Source organism: Epinephelus moara, chromosome 8 (assembly GCF_006386435.1).
Source record: "Epinephelus moara isolate mb chromosome 8, YSFRI_EMoa_1.0, whole genome shotgun sequence".
NCBI lineage: Eukaryota > Metazoa > Chordata > Actinopteri > Perciformes > Serranidae > Epinephelus > Epinephelus moara.
The window spans coordinates 20,705,893-20,733,813 of record NC_065513.1 but is presented as its reverse complement, the minus strand read 5'-3'; the positions used below and the strand labels follow the sequence as shown (position 1 = coordinate 20,733,813).

General features: G+C 39.4%; 1 protein-coding gene across 2 annotated transcripts; it reads left to right on the top strand.

Annotated features, from left to right (window-relative positions):
* Positions 1–1,152: 1,152 nt before the first annotated feature.
* Positions 1,153–27,909, top strand: LOC126394305 (apoptosis-inducing factor 3). Of its 2 annotated transcripts, none has more exons than XM_050051039.1 (20): positions 1,153–1,673; positions 7,292–7,501; positions 14,614–14,791; positions 16,081–16,190; positions 16,268–16,377; positions 16,481–16,525; positions 16,616–16,712; positions 16,810–16,922; positions 17,257–17,343; positions 17,467–17,558; positions 17,658–17,788; positions 19,484–19,599; positions 19,788–19,859; positions 20,912–20,975; positions 22,560–22,636; positions 22,710–22,827; positions 22,926–23,024; positions 23,237–23,312; positions 23,458–23,562; positions 25,760–27,909. In XM_050051039.1, exons 2-20 carry the CDS (start codon positions 7,471–7,473, stop codon positions 25,800–25,802), a joined length of 1,764 nt encoding a protein of 587 aa, XP_049906996.1. In that variant the 5' UTR covers positions 1,153–1,673; positions 7,292–7,470; the 3' UTR covers positions 25,803–27,909. The 2 variants fall into 2 exon arrangements, with proteins under 2 accessions (XP_049906996.1, XP_049906995.1); XM_050051038.1 differs by having other exon boundaries at positions 14,578–14,791.
* The last annotated feature ends 12 nt before the right edge of the window (positions 27,910–27,921 follow it).

Sequence of the window (27,921 nt, the reverse complement as noted above, 5' to 3'; positions counted from 1 at the left end):
GTGTGAATGTGAGTGTGAATGGTTGTCTGTCTCTATGTGTCAGCCCTGTGATAGTCTGGCAAACTGTCCAGGGTGTACCCTGCCTCTCGCCCAATGTCAGCTGGGATAGGCTCCAGCCCTCCTGCAACCCCCAACAGGATAAGCAGTTACGGAAAATGAATGAATGAATGAATATAAAAAATATTTCTACTGCCACAAAAAGTTATATGTTTGTGTGCACAAAACATTTTACACATTTACGAGCTTGAATTTGTAAGAAAAATAATTTGTAGTATCATTTCACAAGCTCAAAATATTATTGACCCTTATTTGATTCCATATCACTCCATTGTTTTTACATGTGCTTGAACACATGCTGAGATCAACACAAACATACTGACACTGGAGCACACGTGCAAGTGTCAGCTGTCAGCACACTGTGGAAACACAATCACTCCATGTGGCCGGTAGAAATCTCTTTCATCTTAAAAATCTCAGTTGTTTTATTATTGTTTTTCCTTTCATTTGAACACATTAGGAAACAATATGAGGGTTGTTAATGCTGCATCCGAATCATTATCTCGTGTCCATGAAAAATGAGAAATGAATCTGAGATTATCAGGTGAATGACCTTGTCACAGCCGTTATTTGAAAGGGAGGCACAGTTTCTCCTACAGTGAAAGCATAAGGAATGGAAATATGTTAGGAGCTCATTTCTATAAGACTCAGTATACCTTTTTAATCCTGCTCCACCCTACCCCCCCTCCCTGACTAAAACTGGGATTTACTGCACCAACTGCACTTTAACTCTTTCTCCCTCTGCTGCTACACACTGAAACAAGTGCCGCACACACACACACTGTAAGAGCTGCTATAGTGTTTTATAGCATACAGCAGTCTGAAGAGTAGTTTTTTATCTCTCCTGGTGGGCAGTATGAACACAATAAATGTCACTCTGGTAAGTTTTAACAATAGCTGATACTCCTGCAGCATGCAGCACAATGCATGCACAGTAAGCTTGCAGTGTAATAAGTGGGCTGTCAGACCAGGCAGTGCAGTGGGGAGGGCAGCAAGTCTTTGATCAGGCTTAACTGGCAAGTCAGGTCTTTGACATCTGAAGGCGAGGCTGAAAGGGTCTGAACAGAAAAGCAAGCAGGAGAGGGCGAGCGTGTGTGTGTGAGTGTGTGTATGTGTTTGGGAAAGAGAGAGGAGGGGCGAGAGGAGGACGAGAGCAAGGAACGGTGAGAATTCATGCTGTGTTAGCATCCCCTCAGCAACTCCATCAATACTGCATACAGCTGAGAAACTGGCAAAGGTCCTCCGTACTGCATTTGCAGGCTCGGCCAGGAGAAGAGAGCAACTCCCACGACTGGTCTGTTCAATCTGCTGCTGGAGGGGCGCTCTGTGAGGGGCAGAGCACGCACACACACACACACACACACACACACACACACGCACACACACATACACACACACTCACACACTCACTAGAGCCTCTGCTGCATCGAGAGGCAGAAGAGTGGAGGAGGGTACGGAGGGACGCATTGACTGGGAATACTCCAGTGGACAGAGCCAATCCCGGAGAGGGACAGGATTTTTTGGAGACTCGTGCTAATATGCTACCGTGCTCTGCAGGGGAAGCTGAGCACCAGGGAGTTTGACAGGATCTCAGTGCACCTGCTCCATGCACACTGGTAAGCTTTAATTTTTTTTTTTACAGTACAGAAATGTGGCTCTGTTTTTATAAGTTCCCAATATGATGTATTTATGTGATGCTCCCTGTATAGTCAGAGTTATTTTGCCTGTGTACAGTAGGCTACTTGTATGGAAGTTATTCCAGATCTTCCCTTGAGAACCATGTACCATAGTACACTACATGACACTGAAATCACACTACCAGAACAATTTAATTCATGGATGAGTTTTGTTACACACATTTAAAATAAAACCATCTACAGGGCTTGTTACATTTTTAGTTAGTTTTTAGTTTTTATAGTTGGCACATCAGTGACTCTTTAGATAACTGGGAGAAAATGAAACATCACACATCATCTCACATTCGATTTGTTTCTATTGACTTGACATGCGTGTTTTTGTTTGTGTGTGCGCATGCTGAGAAACTGGTCAATAGCAGAATTGTTATAAGGAAAGCACAGCTCCTCTGTGGGGGTGTACACCCCTCTGTAAACCACATTTCTAGTTTTCCATGACATCATGGAGAGGTTATCACTCAAAGCAGCAACAAAATTACCTGATGGACGTCAGTGGTGCCATTCTTAACCAGCTCGAGCTTTACCAAAGAATATGTAAAGTTTAGTTCAACTTTTTGAAGAAAAACTGGATAAAGTAATGCAATTTTTTTCTCCTTAGTGAACTCCTTTGAGAGCAACAACAATGCTGAATGACGGTATAATCTTTGTTTTCTGAAGCCACGTGGCATCTATGTGTTATACAGTGCTAGACACTAAAGGTTTGTTTTTGAATTCCATTAAAGGCTTAACTATATGACCTCTGTAGCCTGTTTAAACAAGGGTCAGACTTAAGAAATCATTTTCGATCCTTTTCAGTTTTTATACACACACTTTAGATGCTGTTAAGAACGTTCAGAAGCTGTTGTCGGTTCTCATGATCTTGCCTGTAACATGGCAATATCACGAACACTACAAACATTTGTAGAAACTCAGTCAAGAATGGTGTAAATGAACTTCCTCACAATGTGTGATTGTGCCATGTACTAGAGCTTCTTAATGGGGATTGTGGTTATCTGTAATCCACTCTTTATTCTTTTATAGTTAAGACACGTAGGCGATGGAGTAAATAGAAATTAATCAAAAGCTCCTTGGCATTTTGGGGGGGACATGCTAGTGACAAGGGCGATGAGGGTGCACAAATCTAACTTCAAAAATGTGTACTGGAACAACTGTGTCCCATTCAGTTGTGAACAAGCAAAATAAGAAGTGCAGAAATAATATCCTAATGGCATTTCAAAGAGTGACAACCCACTTATCCCCTACACTGAATGCTTCCTTAAAGGAATACTTGACCCACAAAATGATTGTTTGCCAATCAATCAGTCATGTCAGTCAGCCATTAGTCGTGTTACCTTGAAATTTAAAGAACTTGAAACCTTACTATTTAACTGAAAGAGTAACTTATCTTTGCTCTCTTCAAAGCCAGACTCAAATGCTGAGGGTTTTTTGCGAAAATGCATGTGTTTAGGAAATGCTGAGTATAAGACAGGATAAATGAGACTTTGATTATACTGCACGTGTTCTGTGAGAGTTTGTAAACTGATGTTTCCATATTTTTCTGTTGTTAAATGTGGTCCCCAATCAATTAATCAATCAATCAATCAACCAACCAATCAATCAATCAATCAATCAACCAACCAATCAATCAATCAATCAATCAATCAATATATTCTCTGATTTCAGTGAGGGCATGTGAGAAAAAAAGTTTTCCTCAGGAATTCAAAGAAACATGACATGATCAATTTTGTGGGTGAAGTATTCCTTTAAGCTGGTGGTAAACAGAATAGATAACCACTAAGGGTCAATCAGGGGATGATTCCTCGGGCTTATCTTTGTATTTCACAAACCAGGAAAACGTGCAAACTGTGAGTGAGGCAAAGAGGTGTGGTCAAATATTAAGAGTGCAGGTCAATTGTTGTCCTTTATCAGCTGAGGATCAGAGAGCCCTAATCGTTAACTACAGCCTAACATACCTGCCCAGCAAGTCCACCAGTTTAGATGGCTGAAGGTGAATGAGCCACAGGACCAGCAGCTCTTCTTTTATTCAAGTTCTGCTGCAAGTCAAGTGTATATTGGTGGATCAGGTTTGTCACTGGTTGGCAGTGTTGTGGTGGTTGAGCTCGGTCTTTTTCTTGAGACTTGCCTCAAGACCACTTTTTGAAGGTCTTGATTTTATCTCGGAGTCGACCGCATTTTTACTCAAGCTTGTCTTGTTCTCAGACATAGAGGACTTGGGAATTTCTTTTAAGACCAGTCAAGATCCCAACTGTGGGGATATCACAGGATATCAATTGCCTGTGCAAAAACGAAACGTTGAATAAAGATGATTAAGTTGATTTCAGCTCCTTTGTGCATTTGTTTTTGTTTACCCACTTACATAGAATTCACCTCTGCAATGCCTTTTTCATCAAGCCATTGCTCATGGTACACTTACATGTACATATATACAGTATGGCGATACAGAGGAAAATGAAGAGGAATCTTCATTTGTTTTCTGTGTGTGTTTTATGGGAATGTGGATCTTGTTCTACATTTTATCATAAGTGTGTCATGTAGTGTGGGACTCACACTGGTCTGGTCTTGGTCTTGACTCGACCTCACCCTTCCTTGGCCTTCTTCATGTCTCGGTCTCGATACACTTTGGTCGCGGTCATGACCTAGTCTTGGTCTAGGCGGTCCTGACCACACACTGGTGGGAGGAATATGGGATATTTGCTGTATACCCCAGCGAAGTTCAGCTGCGAGCTTTTTTCTGAAGGCTGAGTCCAGTTTTGAGTGGCGGATGTGACTTTGGTGCTCCACATGCCTGCGTTTGTGAGTCACAGTCAGTTTATAGACTGACCTCTTCACCACCAACCAAGAACTGCGTTTTGCTAATTCTCCTTTCCAACATTCCAGTAACAGGTATTACATTTGTAGGAAAGTGAGTGGAACTGACAGCTTGTTTGCAGGCAGGATTATTAGCACTGCTTGGGGACGGGCCCAACAGTGAGAGAGCGAGATCTGCGTCATATGTTGTGAGGACCAAATCTGCTTAACCTACTTTAGTTTTGCACAAAATATCTTGGTGCTTGCTGGAACTCCAGGATGGCAGCTCTTTGCGATCCAATTTGTCATTCATCAAATTTTCAGTGGTGACAAATTATTAAAGTGGCAACATGTGAGACTGAAGACTTCTCTCTTTGGGAAGTGATTAGATATGGTGCTCTCTGTCTTTCGTGAAACACACAACATCAAAGGCTTTGTACTCAGGAAAATATCAGTGCTTGGCAATGATATTTGGATGTATATCTAGAGTACAGACCAAAAAGACTCTTCTGGGAGATGCCAGATCTGACATGATCAGAGCCCAGTATCATCATTAGCTTTGAGTTATTTGTTGACTTTACATTTCTTCCATCAACAACTTGTTCAGTGACTTATGTCTCTAGAGATAAGATCCTTACTTGTGTAAAAGTACAAACAAAACAATGGAAAATACTGCACCAAAACTAAAAGACCTGGATTCAAAATGGAAAAAGAATATTTCATCCCCCAAATGACCATTTGCATATCGATTACTCACCCCATGTTTTTCTCACAAGCCTTCATGGTGAAAAAAGAACCCAAAAATGGAGAAAATTCTTGATAAATTGAAGTAAGGGGGTGTGAGGGGTCATGAGATGAGAGATGAGATGACTGACGACAAGAGAGAAGAAAAAAAAAAAAACATAGACCACTGTGATGTCACAAGTGGCATTTTTGATATTGTGGTGAAAGTGTATTCATTTGCAAAGTCAAGTAACTAAAGCTGGCAAATAAATGTAGTTGTGTAATAATCAATATTTTCCTTTAAAATTTGGTGGAGGAGAAGTACAAAAGTGGCAAGAAGTAAACTTAAGTACAGCGTGAGTGACTGTGCAAAGCTACTCTCACCCACTATAAACAAACACATGGTTTAGACACAACAACTCAATCTCAGCTGCAGAGTTTTGTCCAGTCAGAGATCTTTCCATTTCTCATTTGTTCTCAGGAACGTTCTCTAAGCAGCGCTCCATTCAACGCTGCACACTTTTTTTTCTGAAGTTCAAGGACATTAAGATGTGCTCAGAATATCAAGCAGTCCTTTTGGTTGTACCTCAAAAGGATAATTTGGTGATGGATTGCACCATGTTGAGCCATACACCTGCCATCCCGGGTCCTCTCAGCTTCATAGTAGCCAGCGCTCTGTGAGTAACTAACTACTGTATGTGTGGGTGAAATACCAGAGCTGGCAGAAATGTGAGGGCAACGTGGCAACAAAACAAGGGGGATTTTGAAACTCAAGGGGCCCCTGCTTCCCTTTAAAGAGCAGTGTGACGAGAAAGTTAATAGGTGTCGGAGTGCTGTTAATATTTAACGGTTTCCCATGCAATATGCATGAACAAAGGTAACAATGTGTGTGGAAATGTTCCTAATTAACACAATTGCTTCCTTTTTACAAGCACTAACATGTTATGTAGACAAACACACACACAGAAAATAATCTGGCAGTCTAATCCTGACTCTTAACACAAACACAGTCAGTGGCTATGACAGATCAGAAGCCCCAGGACTATAAAAATGTATGGATAGAAATGGGGTCAAATGTTTTGTCAATTTAAAAGACAAAATTGTAAATGAAAAGTTAAAATTGGAACTTAAAAAATGGAGGTCCCACAGACGGCTTTGCATGAACCCATTTAAAATCAAAATAGAATAAAAACCAGAATAGCTCGAGCATTGATTCTTTTGCAGCAGAAAGCTAAGGCTTCTGTTATCATGTCAATACCTTATGTTACCTTACCTTACATTACAGTGCAGTGACAATGCACAGTGATGCAGGCCGCAGGAGATCATTGTATGCATTACCCTGTATCAACCTAAAATAAAAACCATAATAGCTAGAGGATTAATTCTTTTTGTAGCAGAAAGCTAAGGCTTTTGTCTTCTGTGTAATCATGTTGTATGCTCACGATGACGTCATTGAGTTGCGTTACATGTGGTGCAAAACCATGTCAAAATGTACCGTAGCGTCAAAGGAATGATTGATAAAACTATCAAAATGCTTTTGCATTCTACTCATAACAATGTGCATATATATTGAAACCAAATATTGTACATAATTCATATAACTTGTGGAGTGTTTGGAAATATTTTGTAATGTGTCTACATTTAGAAATCTTTTGTATCAATATTTTTCGTGTGTTTAGGCTGTTTTGTAAAATATAATGTCCCATTTTTTGTCTTTTTTAAAATGTATTAAACAATTTTATTACATTTATCATTTTTTTCTGGTTTATTGACTTACATAACCTTTTGGCTTTGTACAGATTTTAGGAATATGAAGCATCTGACGAATTATTACATCACAATAAGCAAAAATACCAATGTAGGCACTAGCGGTTCATCTCTATTGCAGTGTTCCAAAGAGCAGTCAGAAAGCAGACAGTATATCAGAAAAGCCTTATAAAACTTTTGCATGATAACAGCATATCACCAGAGACACTAAGACCTGTCTGGTGTGAGTGTTGTTGACGATGTTGCCCCCTCTCTCCGTGCAGATTATGTGGAGGAGCTGACGTGTGCGATGGCCAGCTTGGACCTGCAGGTTCTCATACACACAGTACTGTGTTATCGTTACCTCCCGACCAAGCAGCCCAGCCCGAGGATCTGACCGCACCTCCCCTCCCTCTCCCCCCTCCCTCCCTCTCCCTGGGTGTCCCTCAATCCTGGGCCCACCATGGGAGGATGCTTCTCCAAACCCAAACCAGGTAACCAGCATGTTTCCCATCTCAGTCAGGGACAGGTTAGTTTAGTTTGAAATAAAATGAAAAAGGTGTTGAAACACGTCCATGGTAGATTTTTTGGGCTGTTGTTGAACAGGATTGTGTAATATCGTAAGATGTTCATGTTATTTTGTCCACCTCTGTAGATGCTACCCTGCTTTCAAAATGATAAATGAATACAATATTAGCAATGATATTTCCACTTATTGATATGGAAATGGCAGCAAAATCGCTTTACGTACACCTCTGTAACAACACTGTGCCACCACTGTGGGTCATGAGTGTGGATGTGGCAGAGTGGGCAGTATCTTTGCCTGGCACCTGAGAGTTAGACAAAAGTTCGGTAGCACATCAAGCTGAAACAGTTCAACCTACTTTGGTATAAAATTACCTGGATCTTCCTCATCATTGGGCCCATAGAGCAAGCACACTGGAGACTTTGCCAACTGAGTGGCTAACCTCTGCCAGCTACTTTAGCTTTAGCCCCCTGCTAACTTGAATGGGAATGAAAGGGAACAATTGTGCAGCTCTTCTAGACCTTAGAAACGTTATTGGACTAAATGGATCAAATCCCGATAGTGAATCGGGTCATTTTTGGGGACTGTGATGCTTAAAAAATGTATCCACTAATTTACAGATTTCTTTTTCCCAATGTAAGTCTATGGGAAAAAGTCTTTTGTAGTTGTAGTTATGCAGTTTGGCCGCTATGTCAAATTGGCTTCAAAGTCTGGTGCCCTCCTTGGGGGCGTGTTCATGGCAGCATTATCAATAGTACCTGCTGTATGAGCGCAGTGCAGAGCACATATTTTAGTGTACAGTTTAGCTGTAAAATTAGAAAGTTTGTGACCTCGGCTGCATTGTTGGAAATAGTCAACTGAAGTACCAAGCAATGTCTACTGGCTTATGTTTCTGAAAAAACTGAGACGAGAAATAGTCAAAGCAGAATCTTTATTTATAATTAATCAGCTCAGCCTAGTTTGACAGTTTGACCGCAGTTCACGAGCAGTGACATGTTTGACAGCTGCTCCTCAGCTCTGATTGGTTGTTCGTAATGTCATTAGAGGCTCTACAAGGCAATACAGTAGGCAGAGAAATATGTTTTTTTTTCACAGATTATCTCTCTCATTTAGTGCTGTGTGAATATAGTAATGACTTCAGTAAAAGTTACCAGCTACAGCTTTAATGTGAAATATGGAGAATGTTGGGAATTCAGTGTTACACAGTTGGGCTATTAATGTATCTTAATGAAAGGGTTGACAACATGATGGTGCATGTAGTAGTTTTAGAAATGAGGTTCAGGAAAGTATTGGTATAATACAGTGATTTATGTATTTTGCTTATGATGCCAAATGAAATTATTTATTGTTAATACAGGAAAGTCAGTAAGTCTAGCATTAGATGCCTGAATAATGTACTGTTTCCATGGAGAGACCAGTAAATTATTTATTTTTTAAAAAGACATATTTAGAGACAGTATGTTCAGATTGAATCATTTTAAAGCTACCTACCGCCTCCAAATCCTGTTATACATGTCATCTCATATCCAGGCTCCTTTGTTTGCACTGTAGTGTTTTGTGTGGGAGGAATTTTAATGCTCTCTGTGGCATCTTTGGTCAAAAGATTTGCAGAATATCAAAATATGACACTGTGTGTGTGTGTGTGTGTGTGTGTGTGTGTGTGTGTGTGTGTTTATCCATATCAGCGTTAACATGGCTTAGATATGAGCTATCATGCTTTATTGCAGTCGTGCAGATGATAATAGCACACTGTAGTTCCCACTCAGGTGTTTGGAGACACAAAAGCTTTGAGATCAGATCATCTGTTCAGTGCATCACGTGTCACTGAGTGAGAATGATGAGGGACGACAGTGGTTAACTGTATGCAATGATTAAACTGACTCCGCAAACTGTAATCAATTAGCCTGTGTTTACTGTCTACTAACAATCGATAACAAATCAAATGTAACTGGAATATCACATAAAAATATCTTTCACACAGTAAGTTTTAGACAGCTCTACGGTTATGTCTTCCTATTTAATGGGTACACAGCCAAAGTTAGTTTTGAGGAGACAGTGAAAGCTTGTTTGGTTTACCCTCACAGAAAACAATGCTATACCATCATTTCTAAAGGAGCTGCCATCAGCAGAACGTAGACAGTCTTCACTGATGAGAAAATAAAACATAAATCACACCTTATGATTTATGTTCGGAGAGAATACTCAATGTCAATTCTTAGAGGTTGTTAAACCAAACTGACAAATGTTAAACCATTTTTTTTGCCAATCATATGAAAACTATACAAAAGGGTCAGATAATACAGAGTTACAGGGAGTTACAGATGTCCAAAGTGGAGCAGAATGTATATATGAAAGAAGATATCTCTTTTGTTTTATAATTTCTCTAGGTTTTGTCTGACTTATCATTACTTGGGTGAAAGAGGACATGGCACAGCAGCTCAGTGCTTTATGACTCTGATCACTGATAATTTAATGGTATCCAAGTTAGTGGCTAATGAAGTCTAACCTCTGTGTTATGGTATATTTTAAGTCTCATAAGGTTCAGCTGTGACATATGTTTAGTGTGAGTGTCCTCGCCATTAGAGTATCAAACTAAAGCAGTTGTCATGATGCATGTTACCATCTACAGGTATCTGAGGAGAGAGATTCTCTGCTCAGTACTGGTTAAGCTTGTTAATGAACCAATAATAGAAATAGAATAAATAGAGAGGACAATGAGCTGCTTGCTGTAGTCATTTGACCTGTAGGCTACAGAATCAAAACAGCAATTGTTGTTAGTTGTTATGGTGACAACACATGTCAGTGGGGCCCTAAAGTCTGTTGTTTGAGAACTCCGTTTTGGCCTATTCTTACACCCATTTTACTTAATAAACAGAAAAATACACCTGTACACCAAACCACGAAACTAAGACTAATGTTAGCTTAATTGCCTTGTTAACTGATCATAAAACACGCTTCATTTCAACTCGACAGAAATAAAATAAAACTCACCAAAGCCTTCTTATTTAGAGGTCATTTTTTTCTGAATACTTGTGGATGCGTGTCACCTTTAAAATGGCTTCTCATTGTGATCTGTTGCTGTCACCCACCTGCATTCACTTATCAGTCAGGATTGGGTGACACCCCCTGCCAAGTTTATAAAATGTTTGCTTGACTCCTGTCCACCTTTTGCACCCTGATGAAGACAGCAACCGGTTGGTGTTTTAATGGAAGCAGCCGTGTTTTTTGAATAAAGGCTTTTTAACTTCATTCAAGTGCATTTGTTCCTGCTATACGCATGAGTGTCTAAAGTTTCTCCCCATGCGCTGACCCTTTTCTTCAAGAGCACCTGTGTTTTTTCTTGAATTTCATATGATAAAAACAGTCCTCGAGCACACCATTACCTCATTCTCCATCTTAGTCATTCTTGTTAGCCATCTAGTTAGTTCACTGTTCCAACAATCATCAGCGCTGGTTTGGGCGAAGTAAACCCCTAATGCACTGAGTCAGATGTAAAAATATGCTGATCTGCATGCTGTTTATCCCCGTGGTCTTGTTCTGCCTCTCAGCTGTCCACTGAGCAGCGGCTCTCACTTGTTCTTCAGAGGCAGCTACAGTAATGTTACACAATGGCTCAACAAACATATAATTAATGGCATCAAAAGGAACAGGGAAATATCTGTTATGGTAATATTTTTAAAGTAATGGATTGTTTATTTGAGAACGCACTACTTCACTGCTCATTCGATCTTTACTGTAAAACCTCACCTCAGTGAGTTTGCGACTTCCTGCAAGTTGTTTTGTTAATAAGGAAGTTTATATGGAGGTTAGCCCCCTACAACGAATGCAGTGGCAGCAATACACATAAAAATGACCATCCTGACCACGCTGATTTGAATGGGAATGTCCAATCTACTCTCATTTGATTTCTATGGAACTAACTATCCAGCTGAAAATGTTCCTCAAATGTCTACAGCAAAAGAGTCCAGAGTCCAGGGCTGAAGCTACTTGAAGGTTAAAATCAAATAATTAGATTGATAAAATTAGACTAATAATAGGTAATATTTTTATTTTCCAGAAAAAAATATAAAAGTAGCCTATTCTGACACCTGTATCTACAGGTGTATAAAGGTACAAAGGATAAGGTCACTTGAACGCAGTAAATATAGAGTTATACCTTTAAGTGTGAGTGGGAGTAAATTGGCACCATGACAGGATGTGTGAGGGAGGGAGAGCTTGTAAACATGGCTCACCGCTGTCCTCATTTGCATCAAAATGTGAAGAAATACAGAAAGGTTACCAACACTGTGAAAAAATAAGGATCTAAACACCTTCTGCTCACTCACGACTAAAAGAAGTTCAAAACACTAAAAAGATCAAAATAAAAGCAATACAGAAAATATTTAGGTACACACTCCACACCAGATAACTTTATAGCACTGATCAAATGAAGCATCAGTGTGGTGATGTCCCATTTAGCAGCAGATATTACAGCAGCATCTAAAGATTCTCTTCAGCTGTGGAAAGCTTTCTCTTTCTGCTGCTCACTATTATGATTTTCCATTGATTTTAATTAAGACTTGCTCAGCAGGAGAAAATTCCAGCCAGATTACTGTGTAAGAACCGGATGATCAGCACATTTTTCCAGCCGAACAGATAAAGCCTGCTGCAGTGAAAAAGGAGTTACACAACCGCTTCTTAATGTTCAGTAATATAAATCCAGCAGCAGCGCATCTGATGTCCTGAAAGAAAAGTTAATGTCTCCTGATTAATTTACTCCACTCTGTTATAGTGTCTTTTCTTAAAGCAGCAAAAACAAAACACTGCAGTATTTTGTGTGTGCCTGTTTGTGTTTATGTCCATTTCCTCCATGGAAAGCTCACTATTTAAAGCATTGTTATCCTGTCACAATCATATATTTTAACCCTTATTAAGTTAAGTGTACATATAGACAGAGTGAGAGGTGAATGAGTAACGTGTAATTTGTTTTAGGGTGGAAATAGAGTTGTTTTTTTAGCTTTGAAGAAGCATTTTACTGCTGGAGAGATGGTCTTTTCATAAAACTTTGCTGTTTTTATGATAGAAAGTTGCAAATACTTTTGAAATTGTTGCTACAGAGAAAACAGGGAATAAAGTGCTGTGGCATTCATTTTTGCGCCGGAGACAGAAAACCTACAACTACCAGAATGCACTGCGCCACACACTTAAATAGAGTTTGTCTGTTTTGACACAGGAAACAATATGGTAGCCGGCTGGTAACAAACAATCTAGTTTTACAGTTAAAAAGTAAGCTCTCTGAAATACCATAAAAGTTAAATTAATAGCCGAGTCCCAGTTAAGCACCCAGTCCCTTTTACTAGCCTAATGTGGCTACACATTTTGACAAATAAACATATGTCTTAATTAGATGCCTGGTCTGGTTGCCAATTCAGATGTAATAAAGCAGATTGTTGGCTTCCCTCAAATGATGTGTCCATTCCTCGATTACCCTGTAAGTTATTTATATTCCATCAGTCCATAAGAGTTCTCAGATCAAAAGAATCAAAAGGGGTTTTCATAAAAATTAATGCAAGTTGTAAATATGTTTAATTAAAAGATTTGACTGTATTTCCTGATCTTTGCTGAGCAACAGTTTTGTGTGAAAGGAATTAAAGACCTGTCCCATATGGCACCCGTCCCAAATATAGGCCCATTGAGTTCAGTGATTTAAGCAAATAAAAGCCGGGCTACTAATTGAAGTTTTATGGTAGGCAAAACAGCCACAGAGTCTTGTTCATATTTTATCAACACAGCTTAGTTTTACAGTTTGATTGTAGTTTGTTCTGAGTTTGAGAGAGAGGGAGAGGGGTGGGTCTCTCTGTTTATCCTCTTCTTTACTCTTTCTGTCTGCTGTGGCAGGCATACGAGAATGTGTAAAAGTACAATCTGTTGTTCAAGTAAGGGCCCTAGAGCTGGTGGTAGTCCGCCAGATGACACAGATTTGAGCTGAGAGATGAGCAGGGAGATCTGGGCGCTGGTTAGATGGAGGGAAGTTTATCACAATTCATTTAAAAATACTTCCCACACTGTTACAATACAAAGTTGGTTAAAAATAAGCAAAGTATAATTTTGACTTTTTATTGTGATGTAAATGTTCATTGCAAAATATAAAATAATGAGACCATTGGTATTTTCTCTGTTTCACTATAAGCCTTGTTTTCACTGTCCTACTCTGTCTGCCACAGAAGAGGATAGCACTTTTATTTTCCTTGGTAGTTATCAGTAGCCATCCCCTCTTACCAAAGATTATTCTCTGCAGTTACTATCCCCAGTAGTGGAAATAGTGGAGGGTGGAACAACCGTAATAACTGTAGAAACAGAGGCCTGTTCAACTTCTACACCGGTTGTCTTTGTGACAGCAGTGCCAACAGTAACACCACTAGTAACAACTTGTCTGTCTGTTTCCACTTTAAATTTAGTGGCAAATTGTTACCTGTCTCATTTTTTTGTGGACTTTCCACACCATACCACTGGTAGATCTGATATTAATAGCAACAGTTTTTTAGTGTGGTTGGCTCTGCTCTGCATGAGACCATTCTTGTGCATGACTCATTTCCGGCTGTTTAGAAGACAAATTGTGTTGTAATTTAGTAGTAATTAGAAAATCTGGATTTATATTGCATCTTGATAACTGTAATAATGCTACCCACTAAGAGTAGAAAGGAAAAGAAAAAGAAGTCAGGGTCGCCCTCACACACGTCTCCCTTCACCAGCTTCCTGCTTTCATTTGTTTCACTTGTTGAGATGTCAGATTCAATTTGTCCCAAAGCTGTAGACGTCTCTCCTTGCTGAAAGTCAAATTACTCTTCCAAAGAAATGCTGAAGGGTAGTAATAAAATAACAGTGGACAGGCATACAGGAATAATAGCACAGTCCACTGCTTATTGGTGGCATGATTAATCTGCCAATATGACTTAAATAACTGTCTAACAGCATCATTTTACTGCAGTCACTGTGATTGCTCTGCTCATGTTCAGTCATGCATCTTCAGTCATTTTCTAAGTGAGACGTGTCTGTGTTGTGCAGTTGAAGTTAAAGTGGAACTCTCTCTCCTGGAAAAAGAAAAAGAGGTGGACAGGCTGTCACCTAATGGCAAAGCGAGTCCCTTTGCTGACTGCAGACCGAACGGGGCTCTGGGACACGGCTCTGATGACGACTCCACCCCGCTGCCACTCTACCACAAACCACGGGACTATGTGGAGGCCTCCGTCTGTCATGTTAAAGATCTGGAAAATGGACAGTAAGAAAATGAAAAACACAACTTTTTTTGCTCAGTACACAAACACACTCATGACATGCACTGTATGTGGAGGTAAATAAGCCGTTATGTGCTATAATGATAATATAATTTTGCGGGCTGGTTCTGGCCCACGGACCGTATGTTTGACACCCCTGACATAATAATCACGAAACAGCTTTAAAAAATACAAGTTATCCCATGTTGACCAACATTTATCTGTTAATTTATCTGTCTATTTTTGAAAGATCTAACTAAAGGAGCCCTCACTACATCCTCTGGAAGCTTGTCCCATGCCTTTACTGCTCAAAGTGCAAAGTTTTTTCTTTATTTTTTCAAAGAAACACTTCAGTGGGAATAATTTTAAGGAGTATTATTCTTAAATCATATCAATTTTTCCAAAAGTGGATGACAGGCTCAATTGTAATATCAAATTTTAACCAGATCACCATCACATCAGGCTTACAGCAGACATTTCGGGTAGACACAGGGTAACTGATTTTAATTATGGAGAGATGAAAAATCAAAAACTTGTCTCCCTTAGTTGTTTAGTTGCTTAGTTGACATTTGAAGATATATACTAAACACGATGGGCCAACCTATCTGATGTTTCTGCTGTGCTTGTTTATGTACTGTGTTGATTTGCTAGCATCTTTCACCACCATAGCTGAGCAATGTACTGCTGTGCACAGCTGCTGCAGCAAAACATATTTTAACCACCTAAAAAAATCAATATAAGTGTGAGTGCATGCTATATTTGGAATATTTTCTCTGCTTTACCTTAAACACTAATAGATCAATGCAGCAGTAGACCAGCAGTGTTCTGCAAAGTTGAAATGCAGTTTTTGTCAGTGGAGTCTGGTGGCTTTGAGATAACAGCTTCAGTTCCTTACTGACGAAGGCTGTCTAATGGCAGGGAAAGCAGTGAAAGTATTCTAAATATAGATCCTCCTCTGTGTCTCCTGTATACTGGAGTTGGTAAATGTCATTTTCTCAACCTCTCCACATATGACATCTCCTCCAGAACTGGAATTAGTCAATGTTTTTGTGTGAACTGCTCCTTTACTGTATTTGGCTCATTGTGGCTACCAGAGCATTGCTTAGATAGATGTAGGTAAACTGTACCCGTAACTGTTGTAGTCGTAATGCGTCCTTGCTCTGTAAAACCTTTCGCCCAGGTTGTTTTTCAACTGTCAGGATGGCCTTGGTATGTTTCCTTGGAAGTTGGAAGGATTTAATCATTAAACAGTTATGAATGCACACACACATATTTGTTTTTGTGTGTGTGACAGGATGCGAGAGGTGGACTTGGGAAGTGGCAGAGCTTTGTTGATCAAAGAACATGGGGAGTTCTCCGCCATGGCCCACAAGTGTCCACACTACGGAGCACCGCTGGTCAAAGGTGAGTAATGTGTGTTATGATTTTAACATTTGTAATAAAATATGTTGTCATATACTTGACATTTTGTGTTCTTCCAGGTGTGTTGTCAAAAGGACACGTGCGCTGTCCGTGGCACGGTGCGTGCTTCAACATTGCAACAGGAGACCTGGAGGATTTCCCTGGGCTGGACAGCCTGCCTACCTTCCAGGTGACCTTCCCCGCTGGTGCCGTCTCTTAACACATTCCCTGCCTTATCATGTCTCTAAGCACCATCAAAAAGTGTACACATCGCTCATGTCTGTTTGCTTCAGGTCAGAGTTGAAAAGGACAAGGTGATCATTCGTGCAAACAAGCAGGTAACAAGAGAAAGAATGTGAAGAATTTATGCAGGAACATAAACGAGCACCTCATTGATCTGAAATGCCTCTTTTAAAAAACATCTCCAGGCTCTTCAGTCACAGAAAAGGTCAAAGCCGATGGCCCGATGCTCAGCAGTCATTAACTCCAGCACGGGCTTTAGCCATGTTCTCATCATTGGCTCAGGTCAGTGTGTTTCTGCCCCTCGAATAACAAGTTACATCTGACTCTTGTTGGCAGCATCCCCCTTTATTTTCCTCTTATATGGTGAATGTATCCACAGGTCCAGCAGGTTTGGTGTGTGCAGAGACACTGAGGCAAGAGGGCTTCACCGACCGCATCGTCATGTGCACCATGGACAGACATCCTCCATATGACAGGCCAAAACTGAGTAAGGTTTGTACACAGTCCCTGAACACATAAACTGAGAGAGAACTGAACTTTGCCAAGAAAGTTATGTAACAGACTGCAGAGGTGCTGAAGCAGGAGCTCTTTGGGGAACAGCTACAAATTCACAGCAACAAAGAAAAAGTGCAAAAAGTAAACAGACATAACTGACTCAAAAATTATGTGACTTTCCATCGCCAGGAAAAGCTTGAAATGAATTAGTATTAATTGGCTGCATACAGTTGTCCACCTTTTGGAAAGTTTGCTTTTTGATTCAGGGATTTTTGTGTAATTTAATTGAATTATTTATTGGTGTACTCAGCACTAACTTGCTGACCCTTAGTCCTTAGACAGCACAGCAGAGCAGCTGAGACTGCGCTCCATGGAGTTCCTACAGGATCATGACATCGAGCTGCTCACAGAGAAAGAGGTGAGAGCTGGTGACCACAGATCAATGAATGAATCAATTAGATCTAGATCTAATTGGCAGTTTGGCAGTTTCCACAAAAATCCAACACATGAACCTGTATGACCCTTCTGTGTGTGCTCATAGGCTGTGGCGGTGGATGTGAAAACACGATCTGTGACGTTTGAAGACGGCTTGAGGATGGAGTACAGGAAACTCTTTATTGCTACAGGAAGCAAGTCAGGAAACAACTTTTATTTCATATGATAATGAAGCAGCTGAGATTATAAATTGATGAATAAACTGACATCTGATTGCTTCCACTTCCTGCTTGAAAGACCCAAACCAATGATCTACAAAGGCAAGGACGTCAGGAACGTGTTTCACCTCAGGACGCCCGAGGATGCCAACAGCATAGCGAGGCTAGCCAACAACAAGAACGCTGTGATTGTGGGAACATCATTCGTTGGTGAGAAAAAGGCACATTTTTCTTATTTGTGCTGATTAAGATGGGTGAAAAATGAAGGGAAAAATCACCAGAAACTAATTTAATAAAGTATCACCATGAGATCAGCGCTTGTGTTTATCAAACCTACAAATTTACACTTCAGAAAAGAGGCAACTTAAAGGTAATAAAGCTCTTCTCTGAGTATTAGAAATAACACACATTTATCAAGTGATCCAACCTCCAACAAAGTACACAAGTAACTTCTGAGAACATCTCTTAAGTGATCACATGATTAATCACATGTATTACCCGCCAATCAAAACAGCCAATCAGAGAAAAGGTTTCACCCAACATCAGCTACATTGCTTCCTTGCATTTTACTTAGTGTTAAAAAAAACCTGGACCAATATATAATTCACATTTACACCCAACATTTTCAGTGGCAATTAGCATGTGGAATTAACGGCAGTCTAGTGTACAGTTCAGTATGATATATGAATATACAGATTGGGTCTCAATAAACTGAAACTGGCTGAAATGGAAACAAAAAAATTCTTCTTTACTGCAGCTATCTAGGATCTACTTCCTCTGTAGCTCTTTTAAGTTTAATTTAATAGCTCTCATAAATTTAATTTAATTTCAAATTAGATAAAAAGCTTTCATTCTTTTAGTCCCCTTTCCTTCAAAAATGGGTTTTATTATGTTTATGTTTCCTAAATTGTCTGAATTTGATTATTGTGACTTACATCTGTGCAAAGTTTGCCATTGGAGAGGTGTTTTCACATGCCTCTTCTGAACGAGATGATGTCTGTGCATTTCCCTAAAATCTGAGAATCAAACGTACTCAAGGCAAACTGGACTGGATTCATCACTAATCTGAAAGCCAGTCACTGTTTGATGTGGGAAACTAATATCGACAAGGGCACAGACTTTGTCACAGACTTTTGGACACCAGCAAAGAAGCCTAAAATCCTCCCGCTCAGAGTGGACTTGTCAGTACAGAGAGTTTGCATTAGCATAGTGAACGTTTTACCAGCAAACATGGTAGAATATGCAGGTCTTAGGTGTAAACTAAAGACCAATGAGAACACATTTTAACACTGTTGCAGATAATATTGTATGTTTCACAACCACTAATGCTGTGTCAGCCACTGCCACTTACAAGCTAACAAGTTGACAAACAACATCAACAAGATGCTAAATACACTTAACCATTCTTTGGTGTTCAACAGAGTCCTCATCTGAGTCTGGGTCTGACTGAAGCTCAAACATACGGCTGAATCTCTAACACTTGCGTTAGCCATTTTGATTAGCACTTTCACTGGTCAACCCTGCGCCAGTCTCCCATAGTCAAACCTATCTGCACACTTCGTCTAAGCAGCAAGCGGTGGTGGTGAGTGGTGCAGAGGCCAGATCCACAATTTCTCAGTGAGGGAGAAACAGTAGATCTGCTTCCAGCCCCCTCTCAGAGTCATCGTAGAATATTTTTCCATACTTTAAAACATGTCTCAAGGGGAACTTTAACTTTTGCAAATAGTGTACTTACTTTCACTTACATTCAGAATTCACTTTGATAAATAAAAGCTCTGGTGACTTTGAAAGCCATAACATATGATTCATTAATTCAGGTTTCTCTCTCTTTTTTCTATTTTATTTTTGCATTAAGTACTACATACTGTATATTAACTGTATGCTGTTCATTTGTTGTGTTGGCAGGTATGGAGGTGGCTGCAGCTCTAACAGACAAGGCTCACTCAGTGTCTGTCATCGGGATCGAGTCAGTCCCCTTTAAAACAGCTCTCGGGGAGAAAGTAGGGAAAGCCATGATGAAGGTAGGGACACAGCCATCATTACTCTCTAGAGGACAGGGGGAAAATCCCTTTAGTTAAAATGCAAATCACATTTTTCTGGTCAATACCACAGTAACCACAAGAGAGACAGCTTAAATCTTCTCATGCAAATTCAACTCTTGCTGTTTCCACATGGTGACGATGACTGTGGTGTGTTTTGTGTTCTGCAGCTGTTCGAGGTAAACAGGGTGAAGTTCTACATGCTGAACGAGGTGTCAGAGATGATTGGCCATCATGGACAGGTATCCAGAAAGTGAGAGAAACAGCATGACATGATGCTCAGCAGAACACCCCTCTCTTGTTTAATCCATGATGAAGATGAGTGGGGCAGAGACAAGAGACGATTAACTAAAATAAAAAGCTCTTTGGTGTGTGCCAACTTTAAAGCCTCTGAAAATGTGGTGTAAAAGTGTTTTTCTAAAACATTGATCAGACTCAGAAATACTTAATTGATACCCAAATGTAATGGGATTGTTACAGTTGCTCTTATAAGCACAGAAAAAATATAAGCAAAATACAAAAAACTGAAAAATAAGAACTATGTAAAAATACTGCATGTGCATTGTGCTATAATATATAAAACAATATATAGAAATTAAACAGAAATATAAGAAGTATGTACAAATATGTGAATTATACTTCAGTATAGAATCAGTGTAAATAAAACATGAGACTTTTTTTAAATAAATAATTGAGGAAAAGAGCGACTAAACTTAAGATAAGAGGGATATTGAATGTAAGACAAGATAAGACATATTTATATGTTACGGCAGCTAAAGAGTCACAAGCAAGTATAAAAGGAGAAAAAGTGAATGGGTGATGAATAAGGAAATAGATATGACTAAAGTACATAAAATAAAAATAAAATGATATAAAATCTAAATACACTTAATGCAGCTTTCACTTATATAGATACTGTATGGTGATGATTGATGGTTGTACAGGATAATTGTAATACACAGATGGTGTCTAGTAGTAACAGTTTAACAGTCAACAGGTTTGCTTCATCTGGAGTGAGTGCAAAAAAATTATTATTTATAGATTTTAATTCAGACTCTTCAGTTCTCCAAGGCTGTGTTTGAAATCATTCCCTATTACAAATAATAGAATTAAGAATTAGCAGCTCTAACTTTGGCAGAAAATTGTTTACTGTATGTATGACCCAGTCACTCAAAGTCAGAGATAGTCAGGAAAAAGGTTTGTGGGAGTAACCTCCTGAATAGAAATGTCAAGACTGTAACATTGTGCACATTTATGACATGTCCTGGACTTTTTGTTTTCCCTGTTTACACAGCTGAAAGAGGTGGTACTGAAGAGTGGGAAAGTCCTGCGGGCAGACGTGTGTGTCATCGGAGCAGGTGATGTCAAAGATGATGCAAAATGCACCTTCCTTCGAATCTGTCCTCGTTAACTGCAGTGACCTTTAGAGGTGCAGTTCACCCCAAAATCAAAAATATATATTTTTTCTCTTAGCTGTAGTGCTATTCATCGGTCTAGATTGTTTTGGTGTGAGTTTCAGAGTGTTGGAGATATCGGCGGTAGAGATCTCTGCCTTCTCTCTGATATAATGGAGCTAGATAGCACTCGGTTAGTGGTGCTCAAACCACCAAATAATACATTTGAAAAATTCAACAGCAATGTCTCTTAACAGAAAGCATGACTGTGTTACTAAAGATTATCCACAGACCTTGTTGTGAGCAGTTTCATGTAGGAACAATTTTCTTTCTACTGAACTGCACCCTCAGACCATATCACTGCGCAGTTCCACTGAGCTAGCTACAGTAACATCATCACATCAAGTCATTAGGCCCCCATCTCACAGAAAGCGTTGCAGGTTGAAAAAGCATACCGCACTGCCTTTTTCTTTTTTATTTGAATGCCAATGGTTAAAAAAAAACTTGCTACATCTTTTTATTGTTGCCAGGCAACCAACCCACCACGTCCTTACACTCACCTTCCCATGTAATCAATGTGATTTTAATTTTTTATTTTTTACCACAGTAATCAGTATCTAGTTCCTAAAATGTCTAAGCAGAGGGTACTTGCTGTAGCTCTGGTGAGAGGCTGTCAGCAAATAGTTTGTTGGGCAAAGGGAAATGACAATCTGTGTGGATACATGAGACCCTAAAAAAATGGTTGACCACGGGGAGTACCACCAGTTGTACCAGGAGCTTCGCCTCCATGATTGCCATCTCCAGGCATATTTTAGGATGACTCGGGGCAGTTTCACAACCTGTTGTCTATCATCGGCCGTAAAGCTCTGGGTATCCAGCAACCGCTACCACCAGTTTCTCCTCCATTGTTTACCAACTGTAAACTTGTTGTTGTGACCACAACAGAAGGCCCGCCTCTCACATTGTCTGATTGGACAATGGGAAAAAAAATGACGAGAAAAGAGATGACGTGAAGCGCTTTACCGCTCTGAGTTGAAGTTTTTTAACTCAAGGAATTCAGAGCTCTGGCAAAAACCTGAGGCACCTAGAGCGCAGAAATATTAGGTGCATCACAACAGAAAAAACGTGAGCAAAAAGTTTCATTTTCACTAAAAGCAATTACAAAAAGCTGCCCCCAGCTGCTAAAATGCTTTCTGTGTGATCAGGGCCTTAATGTTTACATCTTCCACTGTCAAAAAAACATGAGCCTGTCGTCCATGAGTAGATGCATGCTTCCTTCTGCGAGCTGATACAGTTGGCAGGTGTAATTTGGTAGAAAGAAAATAGTTCCTACATGAAACTGTGGATTATCTTGACTAAGTAGGTCATGATTTCTGCAACTTATACCTAAACAATTTAGATAGTTAAACAGCACTTCATGTGTGGGGAACAATACAGACTTTTTATTTTGGGGTGAACTGTCACTTGAATCAGAGCAAGATAATGAGACTCTCTTTTAATAATTTATAGTAGATACATATTTAACCTGTTTTCTCATATGTGCCTCAGGAAGTGTTCCTGCAACAGGCTTCCTGAAACAGAGCGGCATCCACATGGACTCTAAGGGCTTCATCACTGTCAATAAGGTATTTTTGCAAAAGCCTGCAGCCTGAGTGAAACTGTTTTGTCCCAAATTTACTCCTCTAAACTTTGTCCCAGATGATGCAGACAAATGCTGACGGGGTCTTTGCTGGAGGAGATGTGGTGGTGTTTCCTTTCCCACCACGCAACAACAAGAAGGTGAACATCCCTCACTGGCAAATGGCTCATGTACACGGTGAGTGTGTCACCATGACTGCATCTCTGCTTCACTGTGATGATGATTTACTTGCTTAAAGACCAGCGTGTCATTGTTGTTTTCTGCCTTACTGACAGGAAGGGTGGCAGCTCTCAGCATGATGGGCAGAGCCACTGAGATCAAAACTGTGCCTTACTTCTGGTCAGCAATGTTTGGGAAGACCATACGCTATGCAGGTAGATATCTATCTCTAATTTCAACAGTGTTATTATAAGGCGGACATGCTGTAAGAGGAAGATCAGAGGCTGACACACAGTTGCATCAAGTGTAGTTACCACACTGCCATCTAGCTGTAAAGATAAAATAATAATAAAGACATAAAATTGACAGGCTGAATTTGACTGTTTCTCTTTTTGCTGTTGATAAATATACATATATTTTTGTGAAGGTTATGGTGATGGATTTGATGATGTCATTATACAAGGAGATCTGGATGAACTGAGGTTTGTGGCGTTTTACACCAGGTACGTTTTATTTTAATAACAGTCTTAAATAAACAAAAATGATGGCGAATATTTGGTCTTAATTTGTGTTTATGAGCTTATTTAAGTCTTCAATTGTGACTCCTCGTCTATTTTCTAATTGTTTCCTCCTCTGGTCCATCTATAGGAGTGAGGAGGTGGTTGCTGTTGCCAGCATGAACTATGATCCCATTGTATCCCGAGTGGCAGAGGTCTTAGGGTCCGGAAAGACGATTAAGAAACGAGATGTGGAGTAAGTCTCCTTCCAAGTCTTAAATCGGGTCCTGGTTACAATAGCTGTTATGTTCTTTAGGTTTCTCAGGTTTTACTGTGAAGAAAAACATGACACAAGTTATCACTCTGACAGTAAACAGTTGTGGAGCTTGTGACTTTAATCACATGGAAAGTATTATAAGACTATGGCTTATTGAAGCTGCGGGTCAGAGTGCTACAGAAAAATAACACCACTTGTTATTTTGCTTAATTAATACAGTGACGCTTCATTTTACATGTTGTGTAATTTTATAATGATTCCTGTGGATATTTGCTGGGGGAAAAAATCTTTGTCATGTAGTATTAATTACTGGTAAAATAGTACACAATAGAATAAGCAAAGTTCTGAAACTGTATTTTAGGTACAATAAATGTAAATGTATTTGCATTTTTATGAAAGAACCAGGGAATTATATAGTTACATAGTTGAGCTTAAAGTCAGTTATTAATATATAGAGGAATTGCTGGTAACAATTTACATTAACCACCTCATCAAGTATTTATAAGCATATATAAACACATAATAAATTCTTTATAACACACTAAAATGTTGTCATACACAGATCTTAAAAACATTTTAAAGGCACAGATCACCCAAAAATCAAAAATACATATTTGTCCTCTATTTATCAATCTAAATTGTTTTGGCGTGAGTTGCCGAGTGCTAGTTATATCAGCCGTAGAGATGTCTGTCTTCTGTCTGATATAATGGACCTAGATGGCACTTAGCTTGTGGTGCTCAAAGGAACAAAAAATACATTGTTAAACTCAACAGCAATGTCTCTTTCCAGAAATCATGACCTGGTCACTCAAGATAATCCTTACATTTTGTTTTGTACAGTTTCATGTAGGAACTATTTTCTTTCTACTGAACTACACCAGCCAACAGTATCACTACACAGAAGGAAGCATGCATCTGAATGGCTCACTTAGCACCACTGAGCTAGCTAATGTTAGAGCCCTCTCATCCAAAAATTTGCATATATTTGTATGTCTGGCTCCAGAAATCTAAGATAGCGATGGCCAAAATGCCCAACTCAAGGCTGCAAAACAGCAGTCCACAAACCAATGGGTGACGTCACGGAGGCTACGTCCATTATTTTTATAGTCTATGGTTACAGCTCAGCCAAGGAGGACATACATCTTGAGCTGTCACGAACATGACCCTCTCATACATAAGTAGACATGCCTCCTTCTGTACATTGATAGGTTTGGAGGGTGTAGTTTGGTAGAAAGAAAATAGTTCCTACGTGGAACTGCTCACAGCAAGGTGTGTGGATTGTCTTGAGTAACCAGGTCATGATTTCTGGAAAGAGAAATTGCTGTTGAGTTTAACAATGTATTTTTTGGCGCTTTGAGCAGTGCCATCTAGTTCTATTATATTTAAGAGAAGGCAGACATCTCTGTGGCCAATATCTTCAACACTTCACAACTCACACTAACACAATCTAGAATGATGAACAGCACTACAGGTAAGAGGGGAAATACGTATTTTTGACTTCAGGGTAAACTGTTTCATTAAGTGTTTATTAATGTGTTTGTTAACCAATGCGTTAATAAAAACTTAAAAATGTCTTTATATTGGCTCACAACTATTATAGTATGTTTTAGTGTGTTGTAAACTATTACTTGTTAATATGATGCTGATAAATTGGGAGGGAGGATTAAAATAAAGTTTGTGTGAAAATTAATTTCTTGTTCAGCTGACTCTGCATTGACTGGAAGACTCAAGGTTGCACTAGGAAAAAAAAATAAGTAATTAATTTTCCCTAGTCCTCCCCAGAAACACTTCACGTCTGCAGCTTTATAATTCTTCATTATTAAATTTCTGTATTATTAGCAAACAGGACCTGTGACATAAAGTGTGACCACACTGATATCATGTTGCTGTACTTGTATTACTTTATTGTTACTGCGTACAGTTCTGCCTGTTGTGTCTCTGTTTCTGTCTTATTTAACTGTAGTGTTCCTCATGTCTCCTGTGTCTTTTATTTCTAATAATGCAAACTCAAAATGTGAAGGATGTTAGCACGGCTTGGCAAGTACGGACAAATATGAGCCTTTTCTACTTTCCATTTCACTCATATGGACCATGTGTAGGGAGCAATCGACTGGATAATCATGTACACGTGTTTGTGTCTGTGTCTCATATAGCAGTTTTTTTTTGTGGTTCACAGGACTGGAGATATTTCTTGGTTGATTGACAAAGGCTCTCAATGACTTCCCATCTGATGGACAGACCCAAAGTCCACTGGACACCTCAATATGGACACTTATGGTGCTGAGACACTGAGCAGCTATCCTGGTCTGGACACACACTGATAGACACACACACACTGGGGACAGGACTGTGGCTGTTGGAGACACACCTACCCGAGGACGACACTGAAACTTGCTTCTGTTCACGAGAGACACTTTAACGTGACAAAGCGTCACAAACAAAGCAATATTGGATTCAGCCTCTGTGCTGCTGCAAGATGTATCTACCTGTACACTTTGTTTATAAGAAGCCAGGGATGGGCATTGGCATTTTTTTGTACAAATAACATTGTATATACCTATAATCCTGAATGCACTGTAACTAAATAAGAATATACAATTTGAACTGAATTTTTCTAAGTTTTAACAGCTTTGGTTGTATGCTCACATACAGGCCTTAGATCTGCATGCTATTAATTTACTTTAACGGGAGTTAAAAATAAGCCCCTTAACAGAGAGTTTTCAATCTAGATGCATCAGCAAACAAAGCTTAAATCTGCTAAAACAAACTGCAGCAGAACCCTGAATGCAGCTTTAACAGACTCACTAACACATGCACAGCTTTAATTCAAAATAAATGACAATTTCTAGGATTAAAACATCTTTGTATTGGTTGCCTTGCTACTGTAGTAGATTGCACAAATGAAATCCAAATCATACTTTGATCTAACACTAGTGCTTGCACAATAGATTCATGTATTTCCTAAGAAGTAGATAGCACCCCTTTAGAAAAATCCCATAGAAGTTTGAAGGAGGACTTCACCCCCCCTCCCCCCCCCCCCCCCAAAATGACCATTTCTATATCAATTACTCACCTGTGTTACATTGAATTTGTGAAGAAAACTTTATCTGAAACATCAGAACATCTGTTTACAAACCCTCACACAACCCGTGCAGTATAATGCAAGATTCATTTATCCCATTGTATGTTCAGTACTTCCCAAACAGACAGCGCTTTTCAATGGGGAGCCCAAGTAAAACTTAAATATGCTCCTTTCAGAACCAGACTCCATTGACAAAAACAGTAATTTTACCTCAACGAACACAGGAGCTACTGATCTACCACTGCCTCCATCAGTTAGTGTGTTTGTGTTTTTGTGTGTTGAATCTGAACTAACCCTGTAAAACAGTTAAGTCACACAATAACACAAACTAACTGATCGAGGCAGTGGTAGACCAGCAGCTCCTGTGTTCAGTGACATAAAACTTTAGGTTACTTGCGTAACCCCGGTTCTCAGAGTAGCATGAGTGAGATGTCTCACTATGGGATACGCCTTCTTGCATATTCCTCAGAGGCATTTATCTCATTACGCCAATCATGGTGATTACGACGTCAGTGTCAGGTGGAAATTTCGAGTATCACAAACTGTTTGAGGCAGTGGTAGAGCAGCAGCACCCACGTTCAGCGAGGTTTAATCACTGTTTTTGTCAATGGAGTCTGGCTTTGAAGAAAGCATAAATACGTTTTACTTTTGTCAGAAAGAGCTGTCTGTTTGGGAAGTCCTGAGCATACAACTGGGTAAATGAGACTAGGAATATACTGCACAGGTTGTGTACGAGTTTGTAAACAGATGTATTGATATAGTTTTGTTGTTGTCAAACACTGCAACCCTTTAACTTCAATTCATCATTAATTTTTTTTTGGATTCTTTGTTTACTGTGGGGGCATGTAAGACAAAGTTTTCTTTATGAATTCAACGTAACACAGGTTGAGTAATGGATATGCAAATAGTCATTTAGGGGGTGAAGTATTTCTTTTAAGGGTTTTTTTTTTTGTTTGTTTTGTAGCGATCACCTCCATTGGGATATTCTTTGTTACTAACTCAGGGAACTGAGGTTTGTCGTCTGGGCTCACAGGCAAAATAAGCAGAAATGAATTTGTTGCTTTAATATTTTTTTCCCAGTTATTTTAATTTCAACAGTTCTCTCATGTTCATTCAGAACTGCTTGTAATGGGTATAAAGCGGATGCTTGATTACATCCTGGTGTGCTGATGTAATCATGGCACAAAAGTCAACTCAGCATTTTAAAAAGCATCGTTCTTCCTACAGAGAAGCCTGGAACGACATTTTTATAACTA

What these genes read in the sequence shown, in the direction of transcription:
- LOC126394305 (XM_050051038.1), top strand. Translation starts at nt 7,471, where the DNA reads ATGGGAGGATGCTTCTCCAAACCCAAACCAG. An exon ending in TGTTCTCATCATTGGCTCAG is followed by an intron (nt 16,713 to 16,809) that starts GTCAGTGTGTTT and finishes ATGTATCCACAG; the next exon opens with GTCCAGCAGGTTTGGTGTGT. An exon ending in CGTGTGTGTCATCGGAGCAG is followed by an intron (nt 20,976 to 22,559) that starts GTGATGTCAAAG and finishes TATGTGCCTCAG; the next exon opens with GAAGTGTTCCTGCAACAGGC.